At 50.6% G+C, this 26,620-nt stretch overlaps 1 protein-coding gene across 38 annotated transcripts; it reads left to right on the forward strand.

Annotated features, from left to right (window-relative positions):
• The first annotated feature begins 3,357 nt into the window (after positions 1-3,357).
• Positions 3,358-25,874, forward strand: MED12 (mediator complex subunit 12). Of its 38 annotated transcripts, none has more exons than XM_060407261.1 (46): positions 3,358-3,687; positions 4,217-4,321; positions 4,529-4,720; positions 4,857-5,013; positions 6,182-6,363; positions 6,551-6,661; positions 6,780-7,034; positions 7,405-7,551; positions 7,710-7,809; positions 7,940-8,076; positions 8,440-8,571; positions 8,912-9,038; positions 9,505-9,734; positions 10,284-10,364; positions 10,496-10,666; positions 10,869-11,013; positions 11,180-11,230; positions 11,554-11,672; positions 11,866-12,009; positions 12,443-12,606; positions 12,810-12,941; positions 13,359-13,586; positions 13,764-13,908; positions 14,075-14,195; positions 14,553-14,654; positions 14,755-14,868; positions 15,117-15,292; positions 15,473-15,652; positions 16,707-16,778; positions 17,224-17,357; positions 17,522-17,683; positions 17,920-18,031; positions 18,200-18,289; positions 18,724-18,833; positions 19,061-19,196; positions 19,434-19,595; positions 20,466-20,927; positions 21,146-21,296; positions 21,452-21,657; positions 21,817-21,891; positions 21,984-22,038; positions 22,114-22,201; positions 23,927-24,161; positions 24,984-25,115; positions 25,288-25,369; positions 25,599-25,874. In XM_060407261.1, the coding sequence occupies exons 1-46, from the start codon at positions 3,589-3,591 to the stop codon at positions 25,640-25,642; spliced, it is 6,555 nt and encodes a 2,184-aa protein (XP_060263244.1). In that variant the 5' UTR covers positions 3,358-3,588; the 3' UTR covers positions 25,643-25,874. The 38 variants fall into 38 exon arrangements, with proteins under 38 accessions (XP_060263244.1, XP_060263245.1, XP_060263246.1 ...); XM_060407262.1 differs by having other exon boundaries at positions 21,452-21,648; XM_060407263.1 differs by having other exon boundaries at positions 21,452-21,648; positions 24,987-25,115.
• Positions 25,875-26,620: the final 746 nt, after the last annotated feature.

Here is a 26,620-nt window from a genome sequence, read left to right on the forward strand (position 1 = left end):
CTAGTCACCATTAGTACTAGAACCCATGAACTGGCCTCCCTTTCTGAAGGCCCCCTGCTCTCAAATCCATTCTTCATTCTGTTGCCAGATGTACCTTCCCCCAAACACAGATCTGACTGGAGACTCTATTTACATAAATTGATTATTTAGTAAACATTTATTGAGGCTTTCATATGTGCCAAGCACTGTGCTTATTTTCTAAACCATGTTAATTTTCTGTGGGTTAAAATTCCTCAGGGTTAGCTCAAATGTTACCTTCTCCAATATGTCTCCATCTCCCCAACCAGAATTAGTCTTCCCATTGATTCAACAGCATTTTGTTATTGTTACTTTTGTTATTTGCTAGTTTTATTATTTTCAATTTATTGTTGACTGACTGAGATCAAATCAGTCAATCCTAAAGGAAATCAGTCCTGAATATTCATTGGAAGGACTTAGGCTGAAGCTGAAACTCCAATACTTTGGCCACCTGATGGGAAGAAGTGACTCATTGGAAAAGCCTCTGATGCTGTAAAAGATTGAAGGCAGGAGAAGGGGATGACAGAGGATGAGATGGTTGGATGACATCACTGACTTGATGGACATGAGTTTGAGCAAGCTTTGGGAGTTGGTGATGGACAGGGAAGCCTGGCGTGCTGCAGTCCATAAGGTTGCAAAGAGTTGGACACCACTGAGTGACTGAACTGAACTGATTTATTGTCATCTGTTACTTTTATTACAGCACTCTATCTTTTCTCTAAAAGGCAATATTATTATAGAAAGAATGTCAAGAGTCAAGAAAAGTACAATATCATTTATATGTGAAATCTAAAAAAATACAATAGAAAATTCCCTGGCAGTCCACTGGTTAGGGCTCCGGACTTCTGCAGGGGGCACAGGTTTGATCCCTGGTCTGGTCGGGGAACTAAGATCCTGCAAGCTGCTTGGTATGGTCAAAAAAGAAAGAAAGCAAAAAATACAACCAACTAGTGAATTGTTGGTTCAATTTATTTATTTAAAAAACAAATTAAATTTATTTAAAAGAGAAGCAGATTCATAGATACAGAGAACAAACTAGGGGTTACCAGTTGGGAGAGGGAAAGAAGAAAGAAAGAAAAAAAGAAAGAAAGTGAAGTCACTCAGTTGTGTACTGACTCTTTGCAATCCCATGGACTGTAGCCCACCAGGTTCCTCTGTCCATGGGATTTTCCAGGAAAGAATACTGGAGTGGGTTGCCATTTCCTTCTCCAGGAGCTCTTCCCAACCCAGGGGTTGAACCTGGATCTCCCGCATTGTAGGCAGGCACTTTACCACCTGAACCACCAGGGAAGTCCTGGGAGAGGGAAAGGGAAATATAGGGTAAGGGAGTAAGAGACACAAACTTATGTATAAAATGAGCTACAAGGATATATTATACAATATGGGGAATATAGCCAGTATTTTATAATAACTAAACTTTAAAATTGTCAATCACTATATTGTACAGCTGTAACTTATATAATATTGTACATCAAATGCAGGTCAACTTTATAAAGCAGGAAAAAAAGAATAGCAGTGAGATGATACACTACTTTAAAAAAGAGAGAAGAAGAGAGAGTTGAGAAAAAAAAATCCTAATCTCAAATGTTACTCAGTAGCCTAGTCTCAATTGTTACTCAGTAGCCTAGTCTCAATTGTTACTCAGTAGCCATATAACACAGGGCAAGTGAACTTCCACTCTGAAAATCAGCTTCCTCGGCCACAAAATGGATACAATAATATCCCTAACTCATTGTTTTTTTGGAGGGGCGTGAGGGGGGTTGGATTAGAGACAATGTCTGAAAAGCATCTGACACTTAGTAGGTGCCTCTCCATAGAGCAAGGATTCTTAACCTGAAGTTCATGGACCCTTAGAGGATATGTGAATAAACTTCAGGAGAGGGCCTAAGAATCTCCCTACAAAGTATCTAATCTGTATCAGTTCAGTTCCCTTCAGCTCCCAGTCTGGACTCTTGGTGAACCCATGAACCACAGCATGCCAGGCCTCACTGTCCATCACCAACTCCTGGAGTTTACCCAAACTCATGTCCATTGAGTTGGTGATGCCATCCAACCATCTCATCCTCTGTCATCCCCTTCTACTCCTACCCTCAACCCTTCCCAGCATCAGGGTCTTTTCAAATGAGTCAGTTCTTCCCATCAGGTGGCCAAAGTATTGGAGTTTCAGCTTCACCATCAGTCCTTCCGATGAACACCCAGGACTGATCTCCTTTAGGATGGACTGGTTGGATCTCCTTGCAGTCCAAGGGACTCTCAAGAATCTTCTCCAACACCATAGTTCAAAAGCATCAGTTCTTCAGGGCTCAGCTTTCTTTATAGTCCAACTCTCACATCCATACATGACTACTGGAAAAATCATAGCCTTGACTAGACCCTTGTTGACAAAGTAATGTCTCTGCTTTTTAATATGCTGTCTAGGTTGGTCATAACTTTCCTTCCAAGGAGTAAGCGTCTCTTAATTTCATAGCTGCAATCACCATCTGCAGTGATTTTGGAGCCCCCCAAAATAGTCAGCCGCTGCTTCCACTGTTTCTCCATCTATTTGCCATGAAGTGATGGGACCAGATGCCATGATCTTCGTTTTCTGAATGTTGAGCTTTAAGCCAACTTTTTCACTCTTCTCTTTCACTTTCATCAAGAAGCTCTTTAGTTCTTCACTTTCTGCCATAAGGGTGGTGTCATCTGCATTATCTGAAGTTACTGGTATTTCTCCCGGCAATCTTGACTCCAGCTTGTGCTTCTTCCAGCCCAGCGTTTCTCATGATGTACTCTGCATATAAGTTAAATAAGCAGGGTGACAATATACAGCCTTGACATACTCCTTTTCTTAGAAAGTATCTATTTTGTATATCTCTATGCACATTTTTTTTTCTGGGAAGAAGGGCCTTAGCTTCCATCAGCATATTAAAGGGATTGTGAAACACAAGCGGTTAAGAACCTCAGTGATGTACCATAAAGACCTTGAGGGATTAGAGCCGACCTTTCAGGATTTAACACGTGCTTTCTCATGCATATGTAGTTTCTAATCTTCGCAACAGTCCCTTAAAGGAGGTGTTAGTAGTATACCTATTTTTCAGATGCAAAAACGAAGAAGCGGTTGAAAAAGGCAAGAGTTCCTACAGACGATCTAGCCCTTATTCGAGGCCGAGAACTGAGAGAGGCTCAGAGAACCCAGTTCCAGTAGGAGCTCATCGCCTCGGCCGCCTCCCACCTCGCAGGTTCGTATCCCCAGCGCAGCACACGACTGGCGGTCGCTGCAGGAATCTTGACTGAGTGAAATCCACCTCCCGTGGCGGGCGCCGAAAAGCTCCGGGGGCGCGGAGCTCCGCCCCACGCCGGGCTGGGCCCGCCCCTGCCGCGGTCGGTATTGTCAGACGGTTCCCGGCGTCCCTCGGTTTCCCTCGGTAGTTTCCGGCAAAGATCGGGAGTTTCTAACGTGCCCCTTGTAGTCTCTCGGCTGCCGTCCTCGCCACCGCCGCCCCTCTTTTCGGCTCCCTCTCCCCTACCCACCCCCCCCCCCCCCCCCGCGATCGGCCCGGCTGGCGCCTCTGTCGTTACGGGCTGAGCAAGATGGCGGCCTTCGGGATCTTGAGCTACGAACACCGGCCCCTGAAGCGGCCGCGGCTGGGGCCTCCTGATGTGTACCCTCAAGATCCCAAACAGAAGGAGGTGAGTTCAGAAATTCGGGCTCCCAGGGGGCCAGGGGCCAGCGATCGGCAGAGGAGGAAGCACTGATGGCTGGGGGAAGCGGGGGCGGGGCGGCTCTGTGGGAGTGCAAGTCCCGAAAGGGGGAAGAGTAAAGTGGACTGGTATCGGAGAGTAAGACCTGGGGGAGGTGGGGGCTGGTTTCTGGGCTAGAACCGGGAGTGATGTTGGGGCCACGCTGGAGGCGCCCCCTCTACACACACACACACCTCAGAAAGTTGTCTGAGGCGGCTGGATGAACTAAGGCTGCTTGTAAACTCGCAGGGGAAGAGTGCTGTTGAGGGAGCTCTGGGGATTGGGAATCTTATTACTGTGGGGGTGAGGGGGTCCAAATTAATATAAGAGATTATTTTAAAATAATAATGTGCTATCTACTCCCCAATCATTTTCCTATTTTTTTCCACCCTTGTTCCCTTCTCTTCTGCCCTCTTCCACCACCACCACCATCTCCCCCAAGGAAGGAAAAAGCTAAAATGTTGTTTTCCTGCCTCAGGATGAATTAACGGCCTTGAATGTAAAACAAGGTTTCAATAACCAGCCCGCTGTCTCTGGGGATGAACATGGCACTGCCAAGAATGTCAACTTTAATCCTGCCAAGGTGAGACAACCCCATCAGGCTGAAGGAAAAGGCTGGAAGAATCTGAGAGGGAGCAAAGACCCTGGGCTGGGAAGACGTAAAGGGATGACCTAACTGGCGGTGTTTTCCTTTGTAACCTAATGCTACCACACTGGCATTTGCCCATCAAAGGCACAGCCACCTTTCTGCTCTGTCTTCCCACCCTGAGGTGTAGCTTTCTTCCCTCAGATCAGTTCCAACTTCAGCAGCATCATTGCAGAGAAGTTACGTTGTAACACCCTCCCTGACATTGGTAGAAGGAAGCCCCAAGTGAACCAGAAGGACAACTTCTGGCTGGTGACTGCACGATCCCAGAGTGCCATTAATACTTGGTTTACTGATCTGGCTGGCACCAAGCCACTCACACAACTAGCCAAAAAGGTGAGGTACTGTTTCCTGTTCTTTAGACCAAAGGGGGGAACGTGAGTACCAAGTACCCTCTGATTTTCAGATTGAAGTACACGGGTGTCAGCTCACTGGGGTGAGAGAGGTCTCACTGTTTGCAATGTCCATTCAGGTCCCCATTTTCAGTAAGAAGGAAGAAGTGTTTGGGTATTTAGCCAAATACACAGTGCCTGTGATGCGGGCTGCCTGGCTCATTAAGATGACCTGTGCCTACTATGCAGCAATCTCAGAGACCAAGGTTAAGAAGAGACATATTGACCCCTTCACAGGTGAGTAACTCCTAATACCAGAGGACGTACCACTGATCACTTCAAAGAGTGGTGGAGAAACCTTGAAATTACTCTCCTTCCTCATCTATATTCCTTGCTTCTGCTTGTATCTTGCATTCACTCAGTTAGTAAACATCAAGTGTCTTGAGTATCTACTGTATGTGTGCTGCTGCTGCTGCTAAGTGGCTTCAGTTGTGTCCGACTCTGTGCGACCCCATAGACGGTAGCCCACCAGGCTCCGCCATCCCTGGGATTCTCCAGGCAAGAACACTGGAGTGGGTACTGGGCTATAAAGATAATCACTACCTAGTCCCTGCTCTTAGGATGCTTATAGTCTAGTAGGGATGCTAAGGCCACTGTACAAATCCCATAATTAAATATAGAAACATAGTGTCAAAAGTGGAGGCAGGGGCTTCCTTGGTGGCTCAGTGGTAAAGAATCCACCTGCCAGTGCAGGAGACATGGGTTTGATCCCTGATCTGGAAAGATCCCACATGCCTCAGAGCAGCTAAGTCTGTGAGCCACAACTATTGAGCCTGGGCTCTGGAGCCCATGTGCCCCAACTACTGAAGCCTACACACCCTAGAGCCCGTGCTCTACAAGAGAAGCCACTGCAGTGAGAAGCCTGTACTCCACAACTAGAGACTAGCCCCACTTACCACAACTAGAGAGCTTGCGTGCAGCAATGAAGACCCAGAGCAGCCAAAAATAAATAAATAATATTATGTAATATAAAAAAGTGGAGGCAGAAGTTTCTTTGAGACTTCAGTGAACAGAAAGGTTATTTTCTTTTGGGGATACCTGGAAAGGCTTTAGGAAGGTGACATTTGTTTTTGTTTTGTTTTGTTTTGTTTTATTTTGTTGAAGTATAGTTGATTTATACTGTTGTGTTAGTTTCTCGTGTACACCAAAGTGATTCAGTTATACATATGTGTGTTTATCTATATTCTTTTTTGCATTCTTTTCCGTTATAGCTTATTATAGAATATCGAATGTAGTTCCCTGTGCTATGCAGTAGGACCTTGTTGTTGAAGGTGGCATTTGACTAGAGCCTATATGGGGATGAATAGGATTTAGAAACATGGTGACTGGGAGTGGGGGTGGGGGACAGAAGGTGTTCTAAGCAGAGGGACACTGTAAAATAGCCATCTTCCCATCTTTTTTCTAGAATGGACTCAGATCATCACCAAGTGCTTATGGGAGCAGCTTCAAAAGATGGCTGAATACTACCGACCAGGGCCTGCTGGAAGTGGGGGCTGTGGCTCCACTATAGGGCCCTTACCCCATGATGTTGAGATGGCAATCCGGCAGTGGGACTACAACGAGAAGCTGGCCATGTTCATGTTTCAGGTAGGAAGGAGAGTGTGTCGTGTGGCTTGGATATGAGCCTGACCTCATACTCTGCCAACATGGAGCAGAGTCCACCTGCCACCTTGCCCCACTGGTGGTTTTCCTCATCCTTTCATTTACTTTCTCTGCCTCATCTCTAATAGTCCCTGTTCAAAACTCATCCCCTTCCCACCCCTGGTGTCTATAGGACGGAATGCTGGACAGACATGAGTTCCTGACCTGGGTACTTGAGTGTTTTGAGAAAATCCGTCCTGGAGAGGATGAACTGCTTAAACTGCTGCTGCCCCTGCTGCTTCGAGTAAGGCCTAGGATTTGGGGGGGGGGGAGGTCTCAGGAGGATTTGAGGAGATATAAGGCACAAGAGCTGTGTCCCTTGGAGAGAACTGGGGCGGGGTTTGATCATCATGTCTCCACAGTACTCTGGAGAGTTTGTTCAGTCTGCATACCTCTCCCGCCGCCTTGCCTACTTCTGTACACGGAGACTGGCCCTGCAGCTGGATGGTGTGAGCAGTCACTCATCTCATGTGATGTCTGCTCAGTCGACAAGCACACTGCCCACCACCCCTGCTCCTCAGCCCCCAACTAGCAGCACACCCTCTACACCCTTTAGTGACCTGCTTATGTGCCCTCAGCACCGGCCCCTAGTTTTTGGCCTCAGCTGTATCCTTCAGGTAGGTACTGGGTGGTCCCATGAAAGTATTAATATTAAGAAGCATCTTGAGAAGAGTCAGGTGCTTGTCCTGGAAAATGGGAGTGATTCTAACTTGGGGGCAAAAGTAGGCACTGAGAATTTGCTTGGAAATTGTCAGCTTCTGATTCATGGGGTGTTAGTTCCTTTTCAGTTAATACCCATCCAGGCCTAAATAGCAGACCCAAAACCTTTAGGAGGGTAGATGAGGAGAGGGGTTCAGAGATGGAGTGGTGCCACCCCAGGGACTCAGAATGACTTTGGATCAGAAGCCAAAGGGTGGGGTCTTATAGTGGGCTTCTAGACAGGTAGCCATGGAAACTGAGTTTGACTTAGCTGTTTCTGTCTGGCAGACCATCCTGCTGTGTTGTCCTAGTGCCCTGGTTTGGCACTATTCACTGACTGATAGTCGAATCAAGACTGGCTCACCACTTGACCACCTGCCTATTGCCCCCTCCAACCTGCCCATGCCAGAGGGCAACAGTGCCTTCACTCAGCAGGTAAGTCTGACCAATAGCCTTGTACCCCCAGGGGACTGGGATGTGAGAAGTTACCCATTCAGAAATAGTGACCTAGCATCTGCTACTCTTCTTTTAGCCTAGAGCCCTGGCCTTTTTCTTTATGCTTTACTACATCCTTACAGCCCTCCTTTTTGCAGGTTCGTGCAAAGTTGCGGGAGATCGAGCAACAGATCAAGGAGCGAGGACAGGCCGTTGAGGTTCGCTGGTCTTTTGATAAGTGCCAGGAAGCTACTGCAGGTGGGTGCCAGAAGACAGACTGTAAGAAGAATGTTTGAGGAAAGGATCAGGATGGTAAGGACATACAGATCTGAGAGCTGGCGTAGACCAGGCCTCTAGTTAAGTCCCCTTTACCACTTTTCCTCCTTAGGCTTCACCATTGGACGAGTACTCCATACTTTGGAAGTGTTGGACAGCCATAGTTTTGAACGCTCTGACTTCAGCAACTCTCTTGATTCCCTCTGTAATCGAATCTTTGGATTGGGGCCTAGCAAGGATGGGCATGAGGTAATAAGCAAGAAGGGGAAGAGAGGTGAAAAACAGAGCAAAAGCAACAGTATATATGAGGGGAAAGCGTGGTGAGGCATTGAAGCCAGAGGATGTCTGAAGAGACAATCCATCTTACTGAGCCTAGGATATTTTAAGATGGAGTCTGCTGCAGCTGCTAAGTGGCTTCAGTCGTGTCCGACTCTGTGTGACCCCATGGACTGCAGCCCACCAGGCTCCTCCGTCCATGGGATTTTCCAGGCAAGAGTACTGGAGTGGGGTGCCATTGCCTTCTCCAAAAATGGAATCTAGTTGCTGGGAAGTTGGAACTTGGTTCTTTGTCCTCAACTCTACCTACTTACCCTATCTTCCTTTGGTCTCCAGATCTCCTCAGATGATGATGCAGTGGTATCATTACTGTGTGAATGGGCTGTCAGCTGCAAGCGTTCTGGTCGGCATCGTGCGATGGTGGTAGCCAAGCTGCTGGAGAAGAGACAGGCAGAGATTGAGGCTGAGGTTAGGGACAGCCCATGGGGCAGTGGCAGTTGGGATTGGAGCCAGATTGAGCTGGTAGTGGGACAAAAGTTGAAACTGTGAGAGTGAAGAAGTGGTAGAAAATGTACAGGGAAAGCTGAGGACATAAGGCAAAAGTAGAAAGGAGCGGAACCATGTCAGAGTTAAGAGAAGCGACCAAGGTGCAATTGGGAGATGGTAAAGAAAATGGGAGTCAGGGGAGGGGAGTGGAAGTAAAAACCTTGGGGATGGAGGCAGAACAGTCAGTAGTTCAAGGATTGCACATGGGCGAGTGAAGACATAGTTGAAACCCAATCTTACAGTCTGTTCTTTCATCTTACAGCGTTGTGGAGAATCGGAAGCTGCAGATGAGAAGGGTTCCATTGCCTCTGGCTCCCTTTCTGCTCCCAGTGCTCCCATTTTCCAAGATGTCCTCTTACAGTTTCTGGATACACAGGCTCCCATGCTGAGTATGGACCTGCCACTCTCTGGTTCCCTCTGCCTAGACTCAGCCATCCTGTCATCAGAAAGCATAGTGAAGGGCCTTCTGGGATATATTTCAGTCTTGAGCTCTAAACATTCTGACTTTTGGACTTAATTCTAGTCTTTGATCATCTTACAGTTCAACAGGGTCGAAAAATAAAGACAAGAATAAGAATGAGAGCATGCAGTTGACGCATTTTCACGTATAAATAGCAGAGATGCTGTATTCCTTTAGGAGATGATGTGTGGGGCAAAAGTTGGGGTAGGATAACCAACCACATTTCGTCCCTCAATAGCTTTGGTTTTGTTCGTTTTTTGTGTTTTTTTTTTGAGTCATTCCTATTCTTGTCTACTTCAGGTACCTAGGAGCACCATGCCTTTGGTGTATTTCCTTCTTTCTGCCTGTCTCTTTTGTGCTCCTCTAACTCATCTTTTCTCCTTCCCTCTCTCCAGCGGACCCCCGAAGTGAGAGTGAGCGAGTGGAATTCTTTAACTTGGTACTGCTGTTCTGTGAACTGATTCGACATGATGTTTTCTCCCACAACATGTACACTTGCACCCTCATCTCCCGAGGGGACCTTGCCTTCGGAGCCCCTGGTCCCCGGCCTCCCTCTCCCTTTGATGACCCGGCTGATGACCCAGAGCGCAAGGAGGCTGAGGGCAGCAGCAGCAGCAAGCTGGAGGTGAGCGAGCTTTTCCTTGTCCTAGATTGTTTCTTCTTGACAGCCGCCTCTTCCTGGCTCCAGGAGTCCTCTGAGAATCCTTTACGAAGTAAGGAGGGTAGGATTTGCTTAGTGCTTTGCAGTTTAGCAAGCACTCTCAAGTTCTTTTTTTTTTTTTTTTCATTCGATTCTCACAACAGACCTGTGAGGTATTGTTTTTCTTTTTTGGGGCCGGCGGGGGGCGGGGCGGGGAACTGTGTCACACAGCTTGCGGGATCTTAGTTGCCCAACCAAGGACCACGGCAGTAAATGTGCCAAGTCTTTGCCACTGGACCACCAGGGAATTCCCCGCCGCCCCCTGACCCCGCCCGCCGTGAGGTATCCTTATCCTCATTTTAAAGCTGAGAGAAACCAAGGCCTGCAGAGGTTAAGGGACCAGTCAAGGCTTGGATCTGGAACCAGTGCTTTTCCCAGTATGGGCTCCTCTCTTCGACTCCAATCAACTTTTCGAGATGGTGGGGAGCAGCTCCTCAGGGCTAAAGCAGCTTCGCTTCTGTTCTCTACACTCAGGATCCAGGACTCTCAGAGTCTATGGACATTGACCCTAGCTCCAGTGTGCTCTTTGAGGACATGGAGAAGCCTGATTTCTCAGTAAGTTACTGGTGTGGAAGCATCCAGCTCCTGAGGTCCTTCTGTTATGCCACTTTGGGGAGTTTCCTTATGCACCCCCCTCAATCCCTTTGTCTTCCTCTAAACATTCTGCCCTTTCGCCTTTCTCTTAGTTGTTCTCCCCCACTATGCCCTGTGAGGGGAAGGGCAGTCCATCCCCTGAGAAACCAGATGTTGAGAAGGAGGTGAAGCCCCCACCCAAGGAGAAGCTAGAAGGAACCCTTGGGGTTCTTTATGACCAGCCGCGGCATGTGCAGTATGCCACACACTTTCCCATCCCCCAGGTACCGTTCACCAACACCTTCCGACCCTCTGTTCTGAGCCCAGGTTTCTGTCCAAGGACTTTGCCGAGGGGTTGGAGCTGTTCTTGAGGGTGTGGTATGCTGGGAAGGGTTGGAGTGCTGGGGTGCTGAGGGGCATGGAGCATGCTTTTGAGAGGAGGGAGAGTGATGCCTGCTGGAGTCTGATGGTGCCGCTGGGATGCAGGAGGAGTCATGCAGCCATGAGTGCAACCAGCGGTTGGTCGTACTGTTTGGGGTGGGAAAGCAGCGAGATGATGCCCGCCATGCCATCAAGAAAATTACCAAGGATATCCTGAAGGTTCTGAACCGCAAGGGGACAGCAGAAACTGGTGGGTTTGAGGCACCTGAAATGGATCTCCCCCAAAGAGCGCCTTAGTCAGTCTTCCCTTCCCCAGCATAGGGAACTCCCAATCATGTCCCAATGTCCTGTCTCTTGGAGTCTCCTGAGAGCTCTAGTCCTTTTGAAACTTCCCCCCTCATTCCCCCCCTCTGCAGACCAGCTTGCTCCTATTGTGCCTCTGAATCCTGGAGACCTGACATTCTTAGGTACCTCACAGTAAGCCCCATACTACCCGCCCTCCCTCTCCCTTCCCTCCCTCAACCTAGCACTTCCCTGTACATACTCCTCTAAGGTCCACATAGTATGTGGTCCTCCAAACCTTTGCTTCACTGTTCCCTTCCCTTCATCCCTCCCCCAGCCCTTCCTTGACCCTCCCTTCCCATCTTCCCTCTTCCTTCCTTCCCTTCCTCCCTCCCTCCCTTCCTTCCCCTTTCCCTCCCCACCATAGCCTTCTCTCCATATCCCCCCCACCCCCAGTTGCCTGGTTATCTTCCCTGTCCTGACTGGTCCCTTTCAACTGTCCCCTCAGGTGGGGAGGATGGACAGAAGCGGCGACGAAACCGACCTGAAGCTTTTCCCACTGCCGAGGATATCTTTGCTAAGTTCCAGCATCTTTCGCATTATGACCAACACCAGGTCACGGCTCAGGTGTGGGCCTAAGTCCAGCCCCCTTCCCACATTCTGGCCTCCCTGTCCTGTTTTCCTTCTCTCCTTATCTTTTTTCTCTCCCAGGCAGGCTAAGCCTCCTGTTCTCACCCCTTTTCCCCATCATCCTTTCCTGCTACCCTGGTTCTTCTCACCTCTCTCCACTCCCATCTCTCACTCCCGCTGCCCTTATCAGGTCTCCCGGAATGTTCTGGAGCAGATCACGAGCTTTGCCCTTGGCATGTCGTACCACTTGCCTCTGGTGCAGCATGTGCAGTTTATCTTCGACCTCATGGAATATTCACTCAGCATCAGTGGCCTCATCGACTTTGCTATTCAGGTGGGGGAGTTGGGGAGATGAGGGAGAGGGCGTTTGTGCAGTACAGGGTCACAAGGACAAGAGCAGAGGCTCAAGCCAGTGTCCCATGTTATTTGGAGGGACCAAAAGGCTAGTGTCGGGAGAGTGGCCTGTGAGCTAAGCCAGCAGGAATAGAGACTCAAGTGCTCCCTGGGGAGGCCCGAGAGATGGATTAGAGCACTGGGCACAGACTGTCCTTCCACTGTGGACTTCATAGGATTGTATCCTGGACACTGGGTAGATCACTGATGTGGCTTGTTGTTAATAGAATAAAGGACAGTGGCATATGCCACTGGGGCCCTTCCAGGCTGAGGCATCTCTAGCAGGAAAGGGCTCCAGTTTTCTCACAGGAAGGGGAATGATGTATAACATTCGAGGCTTCTTCTTGTTTCTCAACCCCCACTCACTCTGCTAGCTGCTGAATGAACTGAGTGTAGTCGAGGCCGAACTGCTTCTCAAATCCTCAGATCTGGTGGGCAGCTACACCACGAGCCTGTGCCTGTGCATCGTGGCTGTCCTGCGCCACTATCACGCCTGCCTCATCCTCAACCAGGACCAGATGGCACAGGTCTTTGAGGGGTAAGTGGAGCTTCAGAATAACCAAAACCCATGGGGCCCTGGTGAAGGCCGTTGGAAATGACCTGCAGAGAACACATAGGGCTCTTGCAATGCAGAATTGCATGCCTTCCTGGTAGGGAGGGGAGAGAACATTGCAGAGGGACAGGAATCTTGGCGCCCAGACCCGCCATTGCTCCAGGCGCGACCTTGTCCCTTCTCAACAGGCTGTGTGGCGTAGTTAAGCATGGGATGAACCGGTCCGATGGTTCCTCTGCAGAACGCTGTATCCTTGCATATCTCTATGATCTGTACACCTCCTGTAGCCATTTAAAGAGCAAATTTGGGGAACTCTTCAGGTAAGAGAGGTGGAAGGTAAGGGGTAGAGAGTGGGACCTCATCCCATCTCCTTGCTACTGCCCAACTTAGGAGCAGAGCACAGCTTACCACCCTGCTGTGTCTGCAGGGTCATTTGGGGACAGTGTCCTCTAAGTGTTCTTGGTCCCCAGAGTGGGCCTCCTTCCTCATCAGCCTTGCTTCTGGCCCACGCCTGCAGGGCCCACGCTCCTCCTCCCTGCCTCCTGGGGCCCCTGTGCCTTACCCTCACTGGGTTTCTTTCCCGCCCAGTTGGTCGGCTTTGTCCCATTTCCCCTCTTCTTGCCTTAAGGCCCTTGGTCCCTCATTTTCTCCTCTTTGTTCTTTTCTCCTCTTTCCTGACCATCCCTCTGGCTCACTAGCACGTCCTCAGTACTGCTCTCCCCTCTCCCCTCCTGCAGTGACTTCTGCTCCAAGGTGAAGAACACCATCTACTGCAATGTGGAGCCATCAGAGTCCAACATGCGCTGGGCACCTGAGTTCATGAACGACACTTTAGAGAACCCCGCTGCTCACACCTTCACCTACACGGGGCTAGGCAAGAGTCTTAGTGAGAACCCTGCTAACCGCTACAGCTTTGTCTGCAATGCCCTTATGCACGTCTGTGTGGGGCACCATGATTCGGATAGGTATGGGGCGTACTGAGTGAGGCATGGGCACCACGCTCCCGCCTGATGTTGGGAGGGATGACTTGCCCGGGAGGTACCACAACCTTGGTTATAGCCGGGGTGGAGATGAAAAGTTAATGAGTCTGAGGTTTTGCCAGAACAGGTTTTTTTGCTGAGGGCATTTGTACTTTTCCCCAGGGTGAATGACATCGCCATCCTGTGTGCAGAGCTGACCGGCTATTGCAAGTCACTGAGTGCAGAGTGGCTGGGAGTGCTTAAGGCCTTGTGCTGCTCCTCTAACAATGGCACTTGTGGTTTCAACGACCTCCTCTGCAATGTAGATGTGAGACTGGGGGTGGGGGCGCACCGGGCAGTCCCCAGGGCAGGAGTCTGCTCCCAGTGACTGTGAGAGCGGAGGGACAGCTTTATGCAGAGTGGAGGCCCAGCACTCAGAGTAGGAGAACTCTTTCCACACTGAGTCCTGGTGTGTGTCTGCTTTTTTCCTCCAGGTCAGTGACCTGTCTTTTCACGACTCCCTGGCCACTTTTGTTGCCATCCTCATCGCTCGGCAGTGTTTGCTCCTGGAGGATCTGATTCGCTGTGCGGCCATCCCTTCACTCCTTAATGCTGGTAAACTACCAATTTGTGACCCGTAGAAAGTCTAGACCCCCAATGTCAATACACACTCAATGGCTATACTCTCCTTGTTCACTGTGGGGCTCCTGGTGGCACCAGAAGCCAATTCTGTTGTGTGTCTCAGGCTGGGAGGGGCCTCTTTCTGACCCTGCACCTGTATCCCCAGTCTTTCCTGTTCCTGACCCTTCCAGGTTCTCCCCTCTACACTATAGAACAGTTGGCTCCCTCACCTCTCCTCCAATGTGTTATCTCCTTTTGCCTGACCTCAGCCACCTTTTTAGTGCCTCAGCACCCACAAACCCACATATAGCCCACCTTCATCCTTTCCCCGCCTCTGTGTCTTCTCTGTAGCTTGCAGTGAACAGGACTCTGAGCCAGGGGCCCGGCTTACCTGCCGCATCCTCCTCCATCTTTTCAAGACACCTCAACTCAATCCTTGCCAATCGGATGGAAGTAAGTGACTCCATCCAAGCCAGCCTGCCAAGGATAGTGTGGCTACCCTACCCCCACCGTTTCTACTTTGGCTTCCCCTGACTTCAGCTCTCTCCACCAGACAAGCCTACTGTAGGAATCCGCTCCTCCTGTGACCGCCACCTGCTGGCTGCCTCCCAGAACCGCATCGTGGATGGAGCTGTGTTTGCTGTTCTCAAGGCTGTGTTTGTACTTGGTATGGGGGTAGGAAGAGTGGTGCCAAAAGTGTGTATAGGGTGGAGCGCCAGCTAAACTACAAAGGGCAGTCTTTCTCTCTCCTAAAGCTGGTCTCTCTGACCTTTCTGGAGGATAGGAAGGAGGGAAGTATATTTCTGTCCCATAGGGCAGGATTTGGGGAGTGCTGCTTCTGTGGCTCTGGGGCAGGTCTCCACACAGCATTGGGATCTCACTTTGCACTCCGTATCTCCCGCCCGTGAACCGCAGGGGATGCGGAACTGAAGGGTTCGGGCTTCACTGTGACAGGAGGAACAGAAGAACTTCCAGAGGAGGAGGGAGGAGGTGGCAGTGGCAGTCGGAGGCAGGGTGGCCGCAACATCTCTGTGGAGACAGCCAGTCTGGATGTCTATGCCAAGTACGTGCTACGCAGCATCTGCCAGCAGGTCAGTCTCACCTTCTCTCACAGACCTCTTCAATGCTGCTATATAATATAGTCTTGTTTCCTGTCATGATCACACCACCTCCCCGCCATACATTTTGTCCCTCACCAACCGCTTGTCCATCCCCCTTATTCGTAACCCCCTCACTGGTTGGCCCAGTCCCCTAATTCTTGGCTTCCTCAGGAATGGGTAGGAGAACGTTGCCTTAAATCGCTGTGTGAAGACAGCAATGACCTGCAAGACCCAGTGTTGAGCAGTGCCCAGGCCCAGCGCCTCATGCAGCTTATCTGCTACCCACATCGGCTGCTGGACAACGAGGATGGGGAAAACCCACAGCGGCAACGCATTAAGCGTATTCTCCAGGTAGGCCAAGGTGACGGGGGTCTTGGAGGAAGTGGTAGGGCCTGAACCTGGGGTGAAATGATGGGAACCTTGAGAGAAAAAGAGAGGGAGAATTAAGTAGGAAGATGAATGAGGATATGGTGAGAGGTGGTGAGAGAAACAGCTCCAGCATGGGTTTCGAAGTCAAGCCAATATGGTCTAGACTCAAGAGTGAACCATTGGGTGAGGGCACACAGCTGGCTGGAGTAGGGCTTTGGCTTATCAGTGGGAGACAGAGCATCTGGGAGGTCTAGATTTTGGTCGTATGTGTCTGGCATGTCGATCGTAGCTCAGTGATGAGTAGTAATGCTGTTGGAAAGCTACTGCTTATTGAGTGGCTGCTTCATGCTGGGTACTGTGCTTAGTACTCCATGTAGATTTCCTTAGTTAGTCTTTACAACCCTGTGAAGTAGGCATGAATATCCCTGTTTTAGCATCAATGAAACTGAGGCTTGAAGAGGTTAAGTAACTTGCCCGAGGTTCAGTAACTCACGCAGCTGGTAAGTTTAGAGTCAGTATAGGAGCCCAGGTCTGCCTGCACCCTTCCTGCCTCGCCACACTGCTGCAGACATTCATGTGACTGGGGGTGGAAAAATAAAGCTGTTGAGGGAAACCTAAAGGAATGAGGCCTCTTCGGCTGAGAGAAGATAATGCCTCAGAGAGATTAACTAAGACTAGCCCTCGGGTCTGTAAAGGACTTTGAAAACAGGAGTGGCGAGCTTCAACTTCAACATCAAAGATTTAAGTTAAGCATTAAGCAGAACTTCCTGATGCTGAGGAATGTGAGGCTCTGGAGCAGGAAACTGGGGAAGATGTGAAATTTTTCCAAAACCACTTTTGAAATAGGATAGATTTTTTTTCAGTCATTTTGGATTATTTAAGTGTGATTTTTCCTAAAGAGGGAAAGTCGAGGGCCCTTTCAGACCTCCAGGCATATGTGATTCAAGGTTGTGAGAGATCAGGGGCTGGCATCAGAGTACTAAGTGTCTGGGATGACACAGTGATGACTAGATTGCTGATGGGGTCTCTGTCACAGAACTTGGACCAGTGGACCATGCGCCAGTCTTCGTTGGAACTACAGCTCATGATCAAGCAGACCCCTAACAATGTGAGTGGTTCCCAGACCCTCTCTCATGCTCACTTCCAACAATATGTGTCAGGGAAGGGGGCTGCCATAGAAGAGCCTAGGTTCTATCTTTGGGTTCTGGAGATAAGAGAGGATGGGAAGATGGCAGATGTGTGGAGCCGATGATAAGGGACATGGGTTGAGAGTGCTGGGGCTCTGAGCTGTGGGGAAGGTTGGCAGCTGTGGTAGCAGAGGCTGTTTCTGTGGCCACAGCTGTAAGGGGGTATGTAAAGGAGAAGACGGTGGGGCACTGGAGAAGTACTGCAAGGTGGTGGAGGGCATGATGCCCAACAGAGTTGTGTCCCTACCCTCCCATCAGCCTCCACGGGTGCCTTCCTCTGTCTTCATCTCCTATCTCTCCTACTATCTCTTTGCCTTTGCCACAAGCTAACCTATTTACCTCCCCTGTGCCTTTCATCCTCCTTAGGAGATGAACTCCCTCTTAGAGAACATCGCCAAGGCCACAATCGAGGTTTTCCAACAGTCTGCAGAGACAGGGTCATCTTCTGGAAATGCTGCAAGCAACATGCCCAGCAGCAGCAAGACCAAGCCTGTGCTCAGGTTGAGTAGAAATGTGTTAGGACCCACCCTTCTGAGTTTTCTCTTCCAGTAGTGTAAATGATTTCAGCTGCCCGGAGATGTCAGGCATGTCCATCTAGAAGAGAGGAGGGATTGTTCCAGCCTTGCCTGGCTCCTCTGTAACCCTGCGTGTGCCATTTCTCCAGCTCCCTAGAACGCTCGGGTGTATGGCTGGTGGCTCCTCTCATTGCCAAACTGCCCACCTCAGTCCAGGGGCATGTGTTAAAGGCTGCTGGGGAAGAATTGGAGAACGGCCAGCACCTGGACACCTCTTCCCGCAAAGAACGTGATCGACAAAAGCAAAAGAGGTAAAGCGGCTGTCGTGGGGCTGGGATTGTGGAGTGGAATGGAGAGGAGGCCCAGGGAGGAAGACAAGTTGGGGCAAAGAGGTGAAGATCAAAATCAGAAAAAGGTGCAATTGGAGGAGAGGAGAGATGGTCAAACAAGAGGCTAGATCTTAAAAGAGTAGAGTCGGGGGCTTGAAGGAATGAGGTTGGAAGTCACCTGACTGGTCCTGTTCTTTTTCTTCTCCTCCTGTCTCTAGCATGTCCCTGTTGAGCCAGCAGCCCTTCTTATCCCTGGTGCTGACATGTCTGAAGGGGCAGGATGAGCAGCGTGAGGGACTCCTTACCTCCCTCTACAGCCAGGTCCACCAGGTATGGGTCTTTGGGCCTGGAGCTAGGCAGGAGGGCAGAGGAGGATGCAGCCAAGAGGCCACTTATGTACTCTTAATCTTCAGTATTTTCTGACAAGAACACCCTGGGTGCTTTGGCATGGACATGATGAAATCCCTGAGCTGTGTGTTATACTTGTTTCTGTCTTAGATTGTGACTAACTGGAAAGATGACCATTATTTAGACGATTGCAAACCAAAGCAGCTAATGCATGAGGCACTCAAACTGCGGCTCAACCTGGTGAGAGAGGGAGCTGGGAAGAAGGAGGAAAGGGGTGGAGCTAGGACCACAGACAAAGAAGCCCCAGCCTAGGGAGGCAAGGATGCAGATAAGGGCCCAGGCTCACCTGGATCTTCTCGTATTAACCCATCTCTCCTAAAGGACGTGGGACCTGGAAGTGGTTAAGGAGACTATCCTTGCAGGGACCCTGCCTCAGTATTGTAGATTTTGGCTGGGCCCGAGAAGCCCTAGACACCTATTGTGGAGTGTTCAATGAGATCCTGGACATCCTTTGGTCCAACTCCATCATTATATAAGTAAGGAAACCAAGGCCCAGAGAGGTCGAGAATTAAGTCATTGGCCTGAGATCATGTAGCCCAGGTTCTAATCTGAGCTTCCTTAAAGGCTGGCCTCTGCCCCTGAGCCATCTGACTGACTTGATGTGGCCCTGGCAGGTGGGGGGCATGTTTGACACAGTGCAGCGCAGCACCCAGCAGACCACGGAGTGGGCTGTGCTCCTCCTGGAGATCATCATCAGCGGCACTGTCGACATGCAGTCCAACAAGTAAAGCATCCCCCTCCCCTCTCTCCACTTTCGCCCCCAAGAGAAGCCCCTCCCCCAACAGGTGCATGACCCTGGCAGTAGATGTGGCTGACACTTTGGGCTCTGAGGTCCAGGGTCTGGGGTTTCTTACACGGTTTGGGTGCCTGCTCCCTGCTCATGTCCAAGCCAACCATCTCTGTCTGTCTGAAACTCTTTCCTCTGGTTTTCTCCCTGGCTTCCTGCTATAGTGAGCTCTTCACCACTGTCCTGGACATGCTAAGCGTGCTCATCAATGGGACCCTAGCTGCAGACATGTCCAGCATCTCCCAGGGCAGCATGGAGGAAAACAAACGTGCCTACATGAACCTGGTGAAGAAGCTGCGGGTGAGCGGAGGGAGCGAGGCCTAGAGGCCTCCTCCCTCTTCCTTGAGGGAGTCCAGCCTCACTGACATCATCCTGCCCCCCTACCCTTTCCTCACACATCTGTGTCTTCTTTGTTACTTGTTTAGTGAGGATTTACTGAGGGTTTTCTTCGGGCCAGCTTCTGTGCTGGCCCCTGAGAGGTCCCATTCCTTGTTTCCTGTGTCCTGAAACTCTTGTCCCGTTTTCTTGTGCCTGCAGAAAGAGTTGGCGGAACGCCAGTCGGATAGTCTGGAAAAAGTTTACCAGCTGCTGCCACTGCCCAAGCCGACTCGAGACGTGATCACGTGTGAGCCGCAGGGCTCCCTTATTGACACCAAGGGCAACAAGATTGCTGGCTTCGACTCCATCTTCAAGAAGGAGGCACGTTCCATTATCTTCCCACCTCTTGCTTCCTGCCTCCCACCTTTGTTCCCCTTTGGGCCAGAGCCTCCCCTGCTTTAACCTTGTAGCTGCAACAAGTTCATTGGGCTCCATGAGGAAGCAAGAACCGTCCCTGGGGTGTTGAGATGATCACTTAATTTCCTCAAGTATCTTCTCCCTGTCTTGGGAGTCTCATTCTCTTTCCTTGGTCTCTCCTTTCACCCTTCCCCACTACCCATCATCCCCACCACCTTTGTACCTGCCACCCATTTCTCAGCACCCCAGCCTCTTTCCTCTGCCCCACCCACAGCCCATCCAGCTCCACTCCAGCCTGCACCCCACCTATCTGCCTGGGCGAGGGCCCACATCTCTTTAATCCCTGCATCTGTTTCCTGCCATCCACCTATCTCAACATAGTTTTCTCTGTTCCCTCTTTCTGTGAATTGCAGTATTTATTGAGTAATCATAATCATTGTGTGTAGTAGAGAGAGAGGAGAATAAGGATGTGGTTCCAAATCTGAAGCTCAGCCTGTTCCTATAGGTGTTCTCTTCATTGTTTTCCTGCTTATTTGTCTCTATCTTTCTGTGTATCTCTCTCTCTCGGCCTATCTCTCTCTTCCTGTTTTTCTCTCTCTCCCTGTCTCTGTCTGTCTCTCTGGCTGCCTTCAGTCTCTCACTGCCTTTTCTTTCTCTGCCTTCCTGCTTCTCTGTCTTCCTCTGACTGTTGGTGTCTGTCTCTGTCTCCCTCTGCTCCCTACAGTCCCCTCTTCATTCTCCCTCCCCTGTGTGTATATCCATGTCTGTCTGTCTTCCTCTCGCCGTCTTCCCTGAATCTACCCATGAACTTTTTTTTTCTTTTGTTGCCAACAGATACTTTTCCCTCTCCTGCAAGCCTTCAAGGTCTGTGTTGTATTTTCCAAGTTTCAGCAGCTCACTATTTCTCATTTTCTGGAGCAGGGTCTTCAGGTTTCCACCAAACAAAAGATCTCTCCCTGGGATCTTTTTGAGGGCTTGAAGCCATCAGCGCCACTGTCTTGGGGCTGGTTTGGAACAGTCCGGGTGGACCGGCGCGTGGCCCGTGGAGAGGAGCAGCAGCGACTGCTGCTGTACCACACACACCTGAGGCCCCGGCCCCGCGCCTACTACCTGGAGCCACTGCCACTGCCTCCAGAAGATGAGGAACCCCCTGCCCCCACCCTGCTAGAGCCTGAAAAAAAGGCTCCAGAGCCCCCCAAAACTGACAAACCTGGAGCTGCTCCACCCAGCACTGAGGAACGCAAGAAGAAGTCCACCAAGGGCAAGAAGCGCAGCCAGCCTGCCGTCAAGACAGAAGTGAGCACCCCTGCTGCCATCCCCTTGCATGCCGTCCCTGTGCACGTCTTTCCCAGCCCCACTCTCTTCCTGATCCTGGTTGTGGGAGGGCTAGGGGCATTTGAGGAAGGAGTACTTTTAGAATTAAAACAATGAGCCACGTAGCTCCACCTCCTGTTCTGCCCTCCTTTCCCACTTGACCCCAGCCCTCTCACCTTCCTCCCTTGCCATTCACACAGGACTATGGAATGGGCCCAGGCCGAAGTGGCCCCTACGGAGTGACAGTACCTCCAGACCTCCTGCACCATGCCAACCCTGGCTCCATCTCCCACCTTAGCTATAGGCAGAGCTCCATAGGCCTCTACACCCAGAACCAGCCACTGCCAGCAGGTGAGTACCAGCCACTGGGTGCAAGGGACTGACCCGAATATTCCTCCCATCTGAAGGGCGATGCTACTTCTCCCAGGAGCTATGGATGCGCAGGGTGCTGAGCAGGGGACAGAGGGACAAAGAGCCTAAAGAGGTCAGCTGGCTCCCCTTTCCAGGTGGCCCCCGCGTGGATCCATACCGCCCCGTGCGGTTACCAATGCAGAAGCTGCCTACCCGCCCACCTTACCCCGGAGTGCTGCCCACGACCATGACTGGTGTCATGGGACTGGAACCTGCCTCCTACAAGACGTCTGTGTACCGACAGCAGCAGCCTGCAGTGCCCCAAGGACAGCGCCTTCGCCAACAGCTCCAGGCAAAGATAGTGAGAGGGGCCGTAGGGAGGGCCGTCAGGGAGAGGGGCTTTTGAAGGTCACAGGAATTTGGGGTCTTCACAAGGACATGCAGAGTGGGAGATGCAAGAAACGAGGTGACAGAAAGCATTTCCAGAGTTTGAGTTTGTTTCCTTTTTCCCCTCTAACAGAGTCAAGGGATGTTGGGACAGTCATCTGTCCATCAGATGACTCCCAGTTCTTCGTACGGTTTGCAGACCTCCCAGGTAAGGGCGCAAGATGGGGAGACTTGGGGAGCTCCAGGCAGGCTGGTCTGCACACCCCTGGCTCTGACATCCTCTCTCCTCCTCCCCTCCAGGGCTATACTTCTTATGTTTCTCATGTGGGATTGCAGCAACACACAGGCCCTGCAGGTACCATGGTGCCCCCCAGCTACTCCAGCCAGCCTTACCAGAGCACCCACCCTTCTACCAATCCTACTCTTGTAGATCCTACTCGCCACCTGCAGCAGCGGCCCAGTGGCTATGTGCACCAGCAGGCCCCAACCTATGGACATGGGCTGACCTCCACTCAAAGGTACCCAAATGAGCCAGGGATGGCGGAGACACTGAGGCTTTTGATTTGGGAAAACCTGGGCCTGGATGTGGTGAGACTGGTCAGAACTTTTGGAGGCATCAAGAGCACATACCTGGCCTGTCAACACAAAATGCCAGAGCTGGAAGGGGCACTGGTGGCCAGTACTCTCATGCCTGCTTCCCAACGTTTCTTTGAGAACCAAAGAGGATACATCACTTATATGCTTGTGAGAAGGAAAGACCTGGAGTTCATAGATGCAGTGTATGGGAAGGAGTCATCTAGCTACCATTAGAGCAGCTTAGTGCTGGAATGGACCAGCAAACACATCCTCCCACCTTACTGAATGTCAGTTAGGCCTTACTTAAGACATTGTAATCATGTCTTGAGGTTCTGCAGCTTAGGGTTGAGAACACTGCCGGGTGGACCAGAAGAAAAGTCCCTAACTTAGAGGTACTGATTAAGTGCCGACTCTGTGGCCAGCACTATGCTAGGACCAGGTAGGGTGAGGAAAGCTATTTGAAAAAAAATCCAAAGTCCTTCACCACACAGAACTTTTACTCTAGCTGGGAAGAAGAGACTTATTCAGAAGAGTGCTTAGAGAACGTGGTAATGAAAGATACAAGCAGCTGTGCAGTTGGGTGCTGTGAAATAAAATGGGAATTCAGGAAAAGTGGGGGATGATATCATTGTGGGCCTGAGTCATCAGAGAAAGTTTCATGAAGGAGGTCAGACTTGAGTTGGCCTTTGAAGGATAGCTGTGGCTTGGATTTGTGGGGAGGAGGAAAAGGAGGGGGATCCCAGGTAGAGGACGTAGCATTAACAAAGACGTGTAGGGTGGCTGGGAGGACAGGCAGGAGAAGAGCTTGGCTGGAGTTTAAGATTCATGACAGGGAAAGAGTAGGGATAGGCTGGGAGTGGATAGGTTGAGAGAGAGCTTGGAATGCTTGGCACGGGGTTGAGACACAATCCCAGAAAGTGCTCTTGATCAGGAAAATGATGTGATGATTTGGGCATGTTGAGATTAACACAGGTCTCGTGGAGAAGATGGGCTTCCCTTATAGCTCAGTTGGTGAAGAATCTGCCTGCCAATGCAGGGGAGCTGGGTTTGATTCCTGGCTTGGGAAGATCCCCTGGAGAAGGAAATGGCAACCCACTCTAGTATTCCTGCCTAGAGAATCCCATGGACAGAAGAGCTTGGCAGGCTACTGTCCATGGGGTCACAAGAGCCGGACATGACTTAGCGACTAAACCATCACCACGTGGAGAGGATGCAAAGGGAAGGTGACAGAAGACTTGAGACAGGGACCCAGCCAGTAGCCTGTTGAGGTGAAGTACAGATTGGGGTTAGGAAAGTGTAAGGAGCAATAGAACTCAGCAGTCTTCAAGACCCTGACAATAGTAATAAGCTGAACAACCTCAGTGAGTGTTTATAGACTAGCTAGCCTATGCTCAGGCTGTGTTTCATTTTCATAAGAGAAAAACAGCTATAACAGAATTGAAAAATCCCTAACCATGAAGGTTAGGAGACACTAAAGTAGGGAGTTGTCTTTGCTTCTCATTCCCCAACTTAGTAATCTGTCACAAGCCAAAAAGGCTCTTCTGGTTGGTGACAGAAGTGAATGAAATGGCCTTTTGGTATTTCTTTGGGGTCAGAGACCTGGGGCTCATCTGCCCCTCTCCCCCCACAGCCCATGCCTTGATCTCTGCCTCTCCTTGTCTTTGTAGGTTTTCCCACCAGACACTGCAGCAAACACCCATGATAGGCACCATGACCTCACTGGGCCCCCAGGGTGTCCAGGCCGGCATCCGGTCGGCTTCCATCCTGCCTGAGCAGCAGCAGCAGCAGCAGCAACAGCAGCAACAGCAGCAACAGCAGCAGCAGCAGCAGCAGCAGCAGCAGCAACAGCAGTACCATATCCGGCAGCAGCAGCAGCAGCAGCAGCAGCAACAGATCCTGCGGGTAAGGCCCTGGGATTTCATCTGGGACCTGGGAGACCTAGGAGGAGGAGGAGGGGAAGAGGGCAAAGAGAGGCACAGGCTGTTCTGGGTGGTTCTCCTATTATATAGAGTGAAGTAAGTCAGAAAGAGAAAAATAAATGTCATATATTCATGCGTATATGCGGAATCTAGAAAGATGATACTGATGAACCTTTTTTCAGGGCAGCAGTAGAGATGCAGACATGGAGAACAAACTTGTGGACACAAGCAGAGGGATTGAGAGGGTGGGATGAATTGAGAGAGTAGCACTGAAAAACATACATTACCACATATAAAATTAGAGCCAGTGGAAATTTGCTGTATGACTCAGGGAGCTCAAACCTGGTGCTCTGTGACAACCTAAAGGGGTGGGAAGAGGGTGGAAGGGAAGTTCAAGAAGGAGGGGACATATATACACCTATGGCTAATTCATGTTGATGTATGGCAGAAATCAAACAAATACTATAAAGCAATTATCCTTCAATTAAATAGAGTTTAAAAAAAAAAGACGAAAAGATAGAGTGAGGCAGTGCAAGTACCTTAAGTACCCTCAGGGGAGCTGGCATGTAGTGGGGCCTTGAGAAGCTAGTTCCCTCCCTCCACCCCGCCTTTGCCAGGGGTCCCGGTTGGAGAGAGTTGGGGGTCATCTGCTGGGCCCTCCAGATTAGATTTTCTCTGCAGCTCCCTGAGCAGGGAAGGCAGCAGACCCAGAGTTCCCTGTGCTTCCTCTGCTCTCTCTGTCCCTCTACCACTGAGGTTCAGCCCCTTGCCCTCCTTACATGGATCTCTTCTGTCTTCACGGCAGCAGCAGCAACAGCAGCAGCAGCAGCAACAGCAGCAGCAGCAGCAACAGCAGCAACAGCAGCAGCAACAAGCACACCAGCAGCAACAGCAGCAGGCGGCTCCTCCTCAGCCCCAGCCCCAGTCCCAGCCCCAGGTAGCTGCTGGACTCAAGCCCCCGCCCCCCCGCCCCCACTGGGGCGGCAGCATGTGCAGCTAGGGAGAGGCAGGAGGCAAGCCCAGGCCCTCTACAGATGGGTGGGGACATGAGGATGGAGAAGGATGGGGAACATTCGAGTTCCATCTTCCATGTCCTGTTTTCACCTCAGTTCCAGCGCCAGGGGCTTCAGCAGACACAGCAACAACAACAGACAGCAGCTTTGGTCCGGCAGCTCCAACAACAGCTCTCCAGTAAGCCTGCCTTCCTGCCCAAGGAGTGCCCCCACAGAATAACTGGGGGGGGGAGGGGTGGGAGGGGTGGAGGGTAGAGGTCAAAGTGGCTGAGGTGATTGCTTCAAGCCCAGCTTTTGGGGGAAGCATTGCCTTCTACCCCTTTCCCTCGGCACCTGAGTGGCTCACCTCGTGTAGACCCTCGCCCCCGCTCAGCTGCCCATCCCTGATAGTCTCTGGTTTTTCACAGACACCCAGCCACAGCCCAATACCAACATATTTGGACGCTACTGAGCCACCTGGAGGAACTGCTTGTACACTGGATGTGGCCCCACCATTTCCTCTTAATTCCCAGTCCTCTTCCTGGGCTAGCACCAGTAGTGGTTGGGGCTCTTCCCTTAGGCTCCATTTTTAATGAGTTTTTAGTATTTTTGTTAATGTGAGGCATTGAGCTGTTGGGTTTTGTATATTATTTATATAGAGACCCCAGAGCTGTTGCACCCAATACACAGAGCTTCTTTGCAAAGAAGGTGTGTGAATCTGCGTGTCCGGGAAGGGTGGGCTCTTGGAAGGGTTTCGGGGCTGGACCAGCAAGTCGGCACCTTCATTCTCTTCAGATCATCTCTCCTGTTCACCTTCCACCCCCTACATTTCTGAATTCTAATTGGGTTGCTACCATCTCTTCCTTTCTCTAACCTGGCAACATGTTAAGACTTGGAGCCTTAGTCTCTCAATAAGGGCAGCTCGTCTTCTCATCTAGATGGTGTGGCTTCTGTATAGCTTGTCTCCATGGAGGAAACACTGCTGGGATTGGGGAGGAGCCACTGGACCAAGGGAAAAATCACTGGAACCTGATTCTTCTTCCACCCACGCCACACACTGGTTTTGAATAAGCTTCAGGGTGGGGGGTGAGGGTGACAGACACTGCCTGTCCTTTGGGCCACCTTGTATGGTCCCCATCACGCACCAAGTGATATCCTAGATAGAGAAGTTCCCTGAGTCACATTTCTGGGACAAAACATTGTCCTCCATTGGTAAGGGTTGCCATCACATAGGTGGTGGAAGGGCAGAATGGTTCCAGGAGGAAAAGAAACCAGTGAAAGGAAGCACCCTTTTCTCTCTCTGTTCTGTTACTGGAACTGCTTGTTTTCACACGACCCATCTTCACAGTTACCCAGAGTGACCTCCTCACTCCCATCTTATAGTAGAGAAAACTCAAAGATGTTGCTCCAGAGTCACATTTGGAACTGTGGCAGGGCCATTTTCAGTGCC

Source organism: Ovis aries, chromosome X (genome assembly GCF_016772045.2).
Source record: "Ovis aries strain OAR_USU_Benz2616 breed Rambouillet chromosome X, ARS-UI_Ramb_v3.0, whole genome shotgun sequence".
In the NCBI taxonomy this organism is placed as follows: domain Eukaryota; kingdom Metazoa; phylum Chordata; class Mammalia; order Artiodactyla; family Bovidae; genus Ovis; species Ovis aries.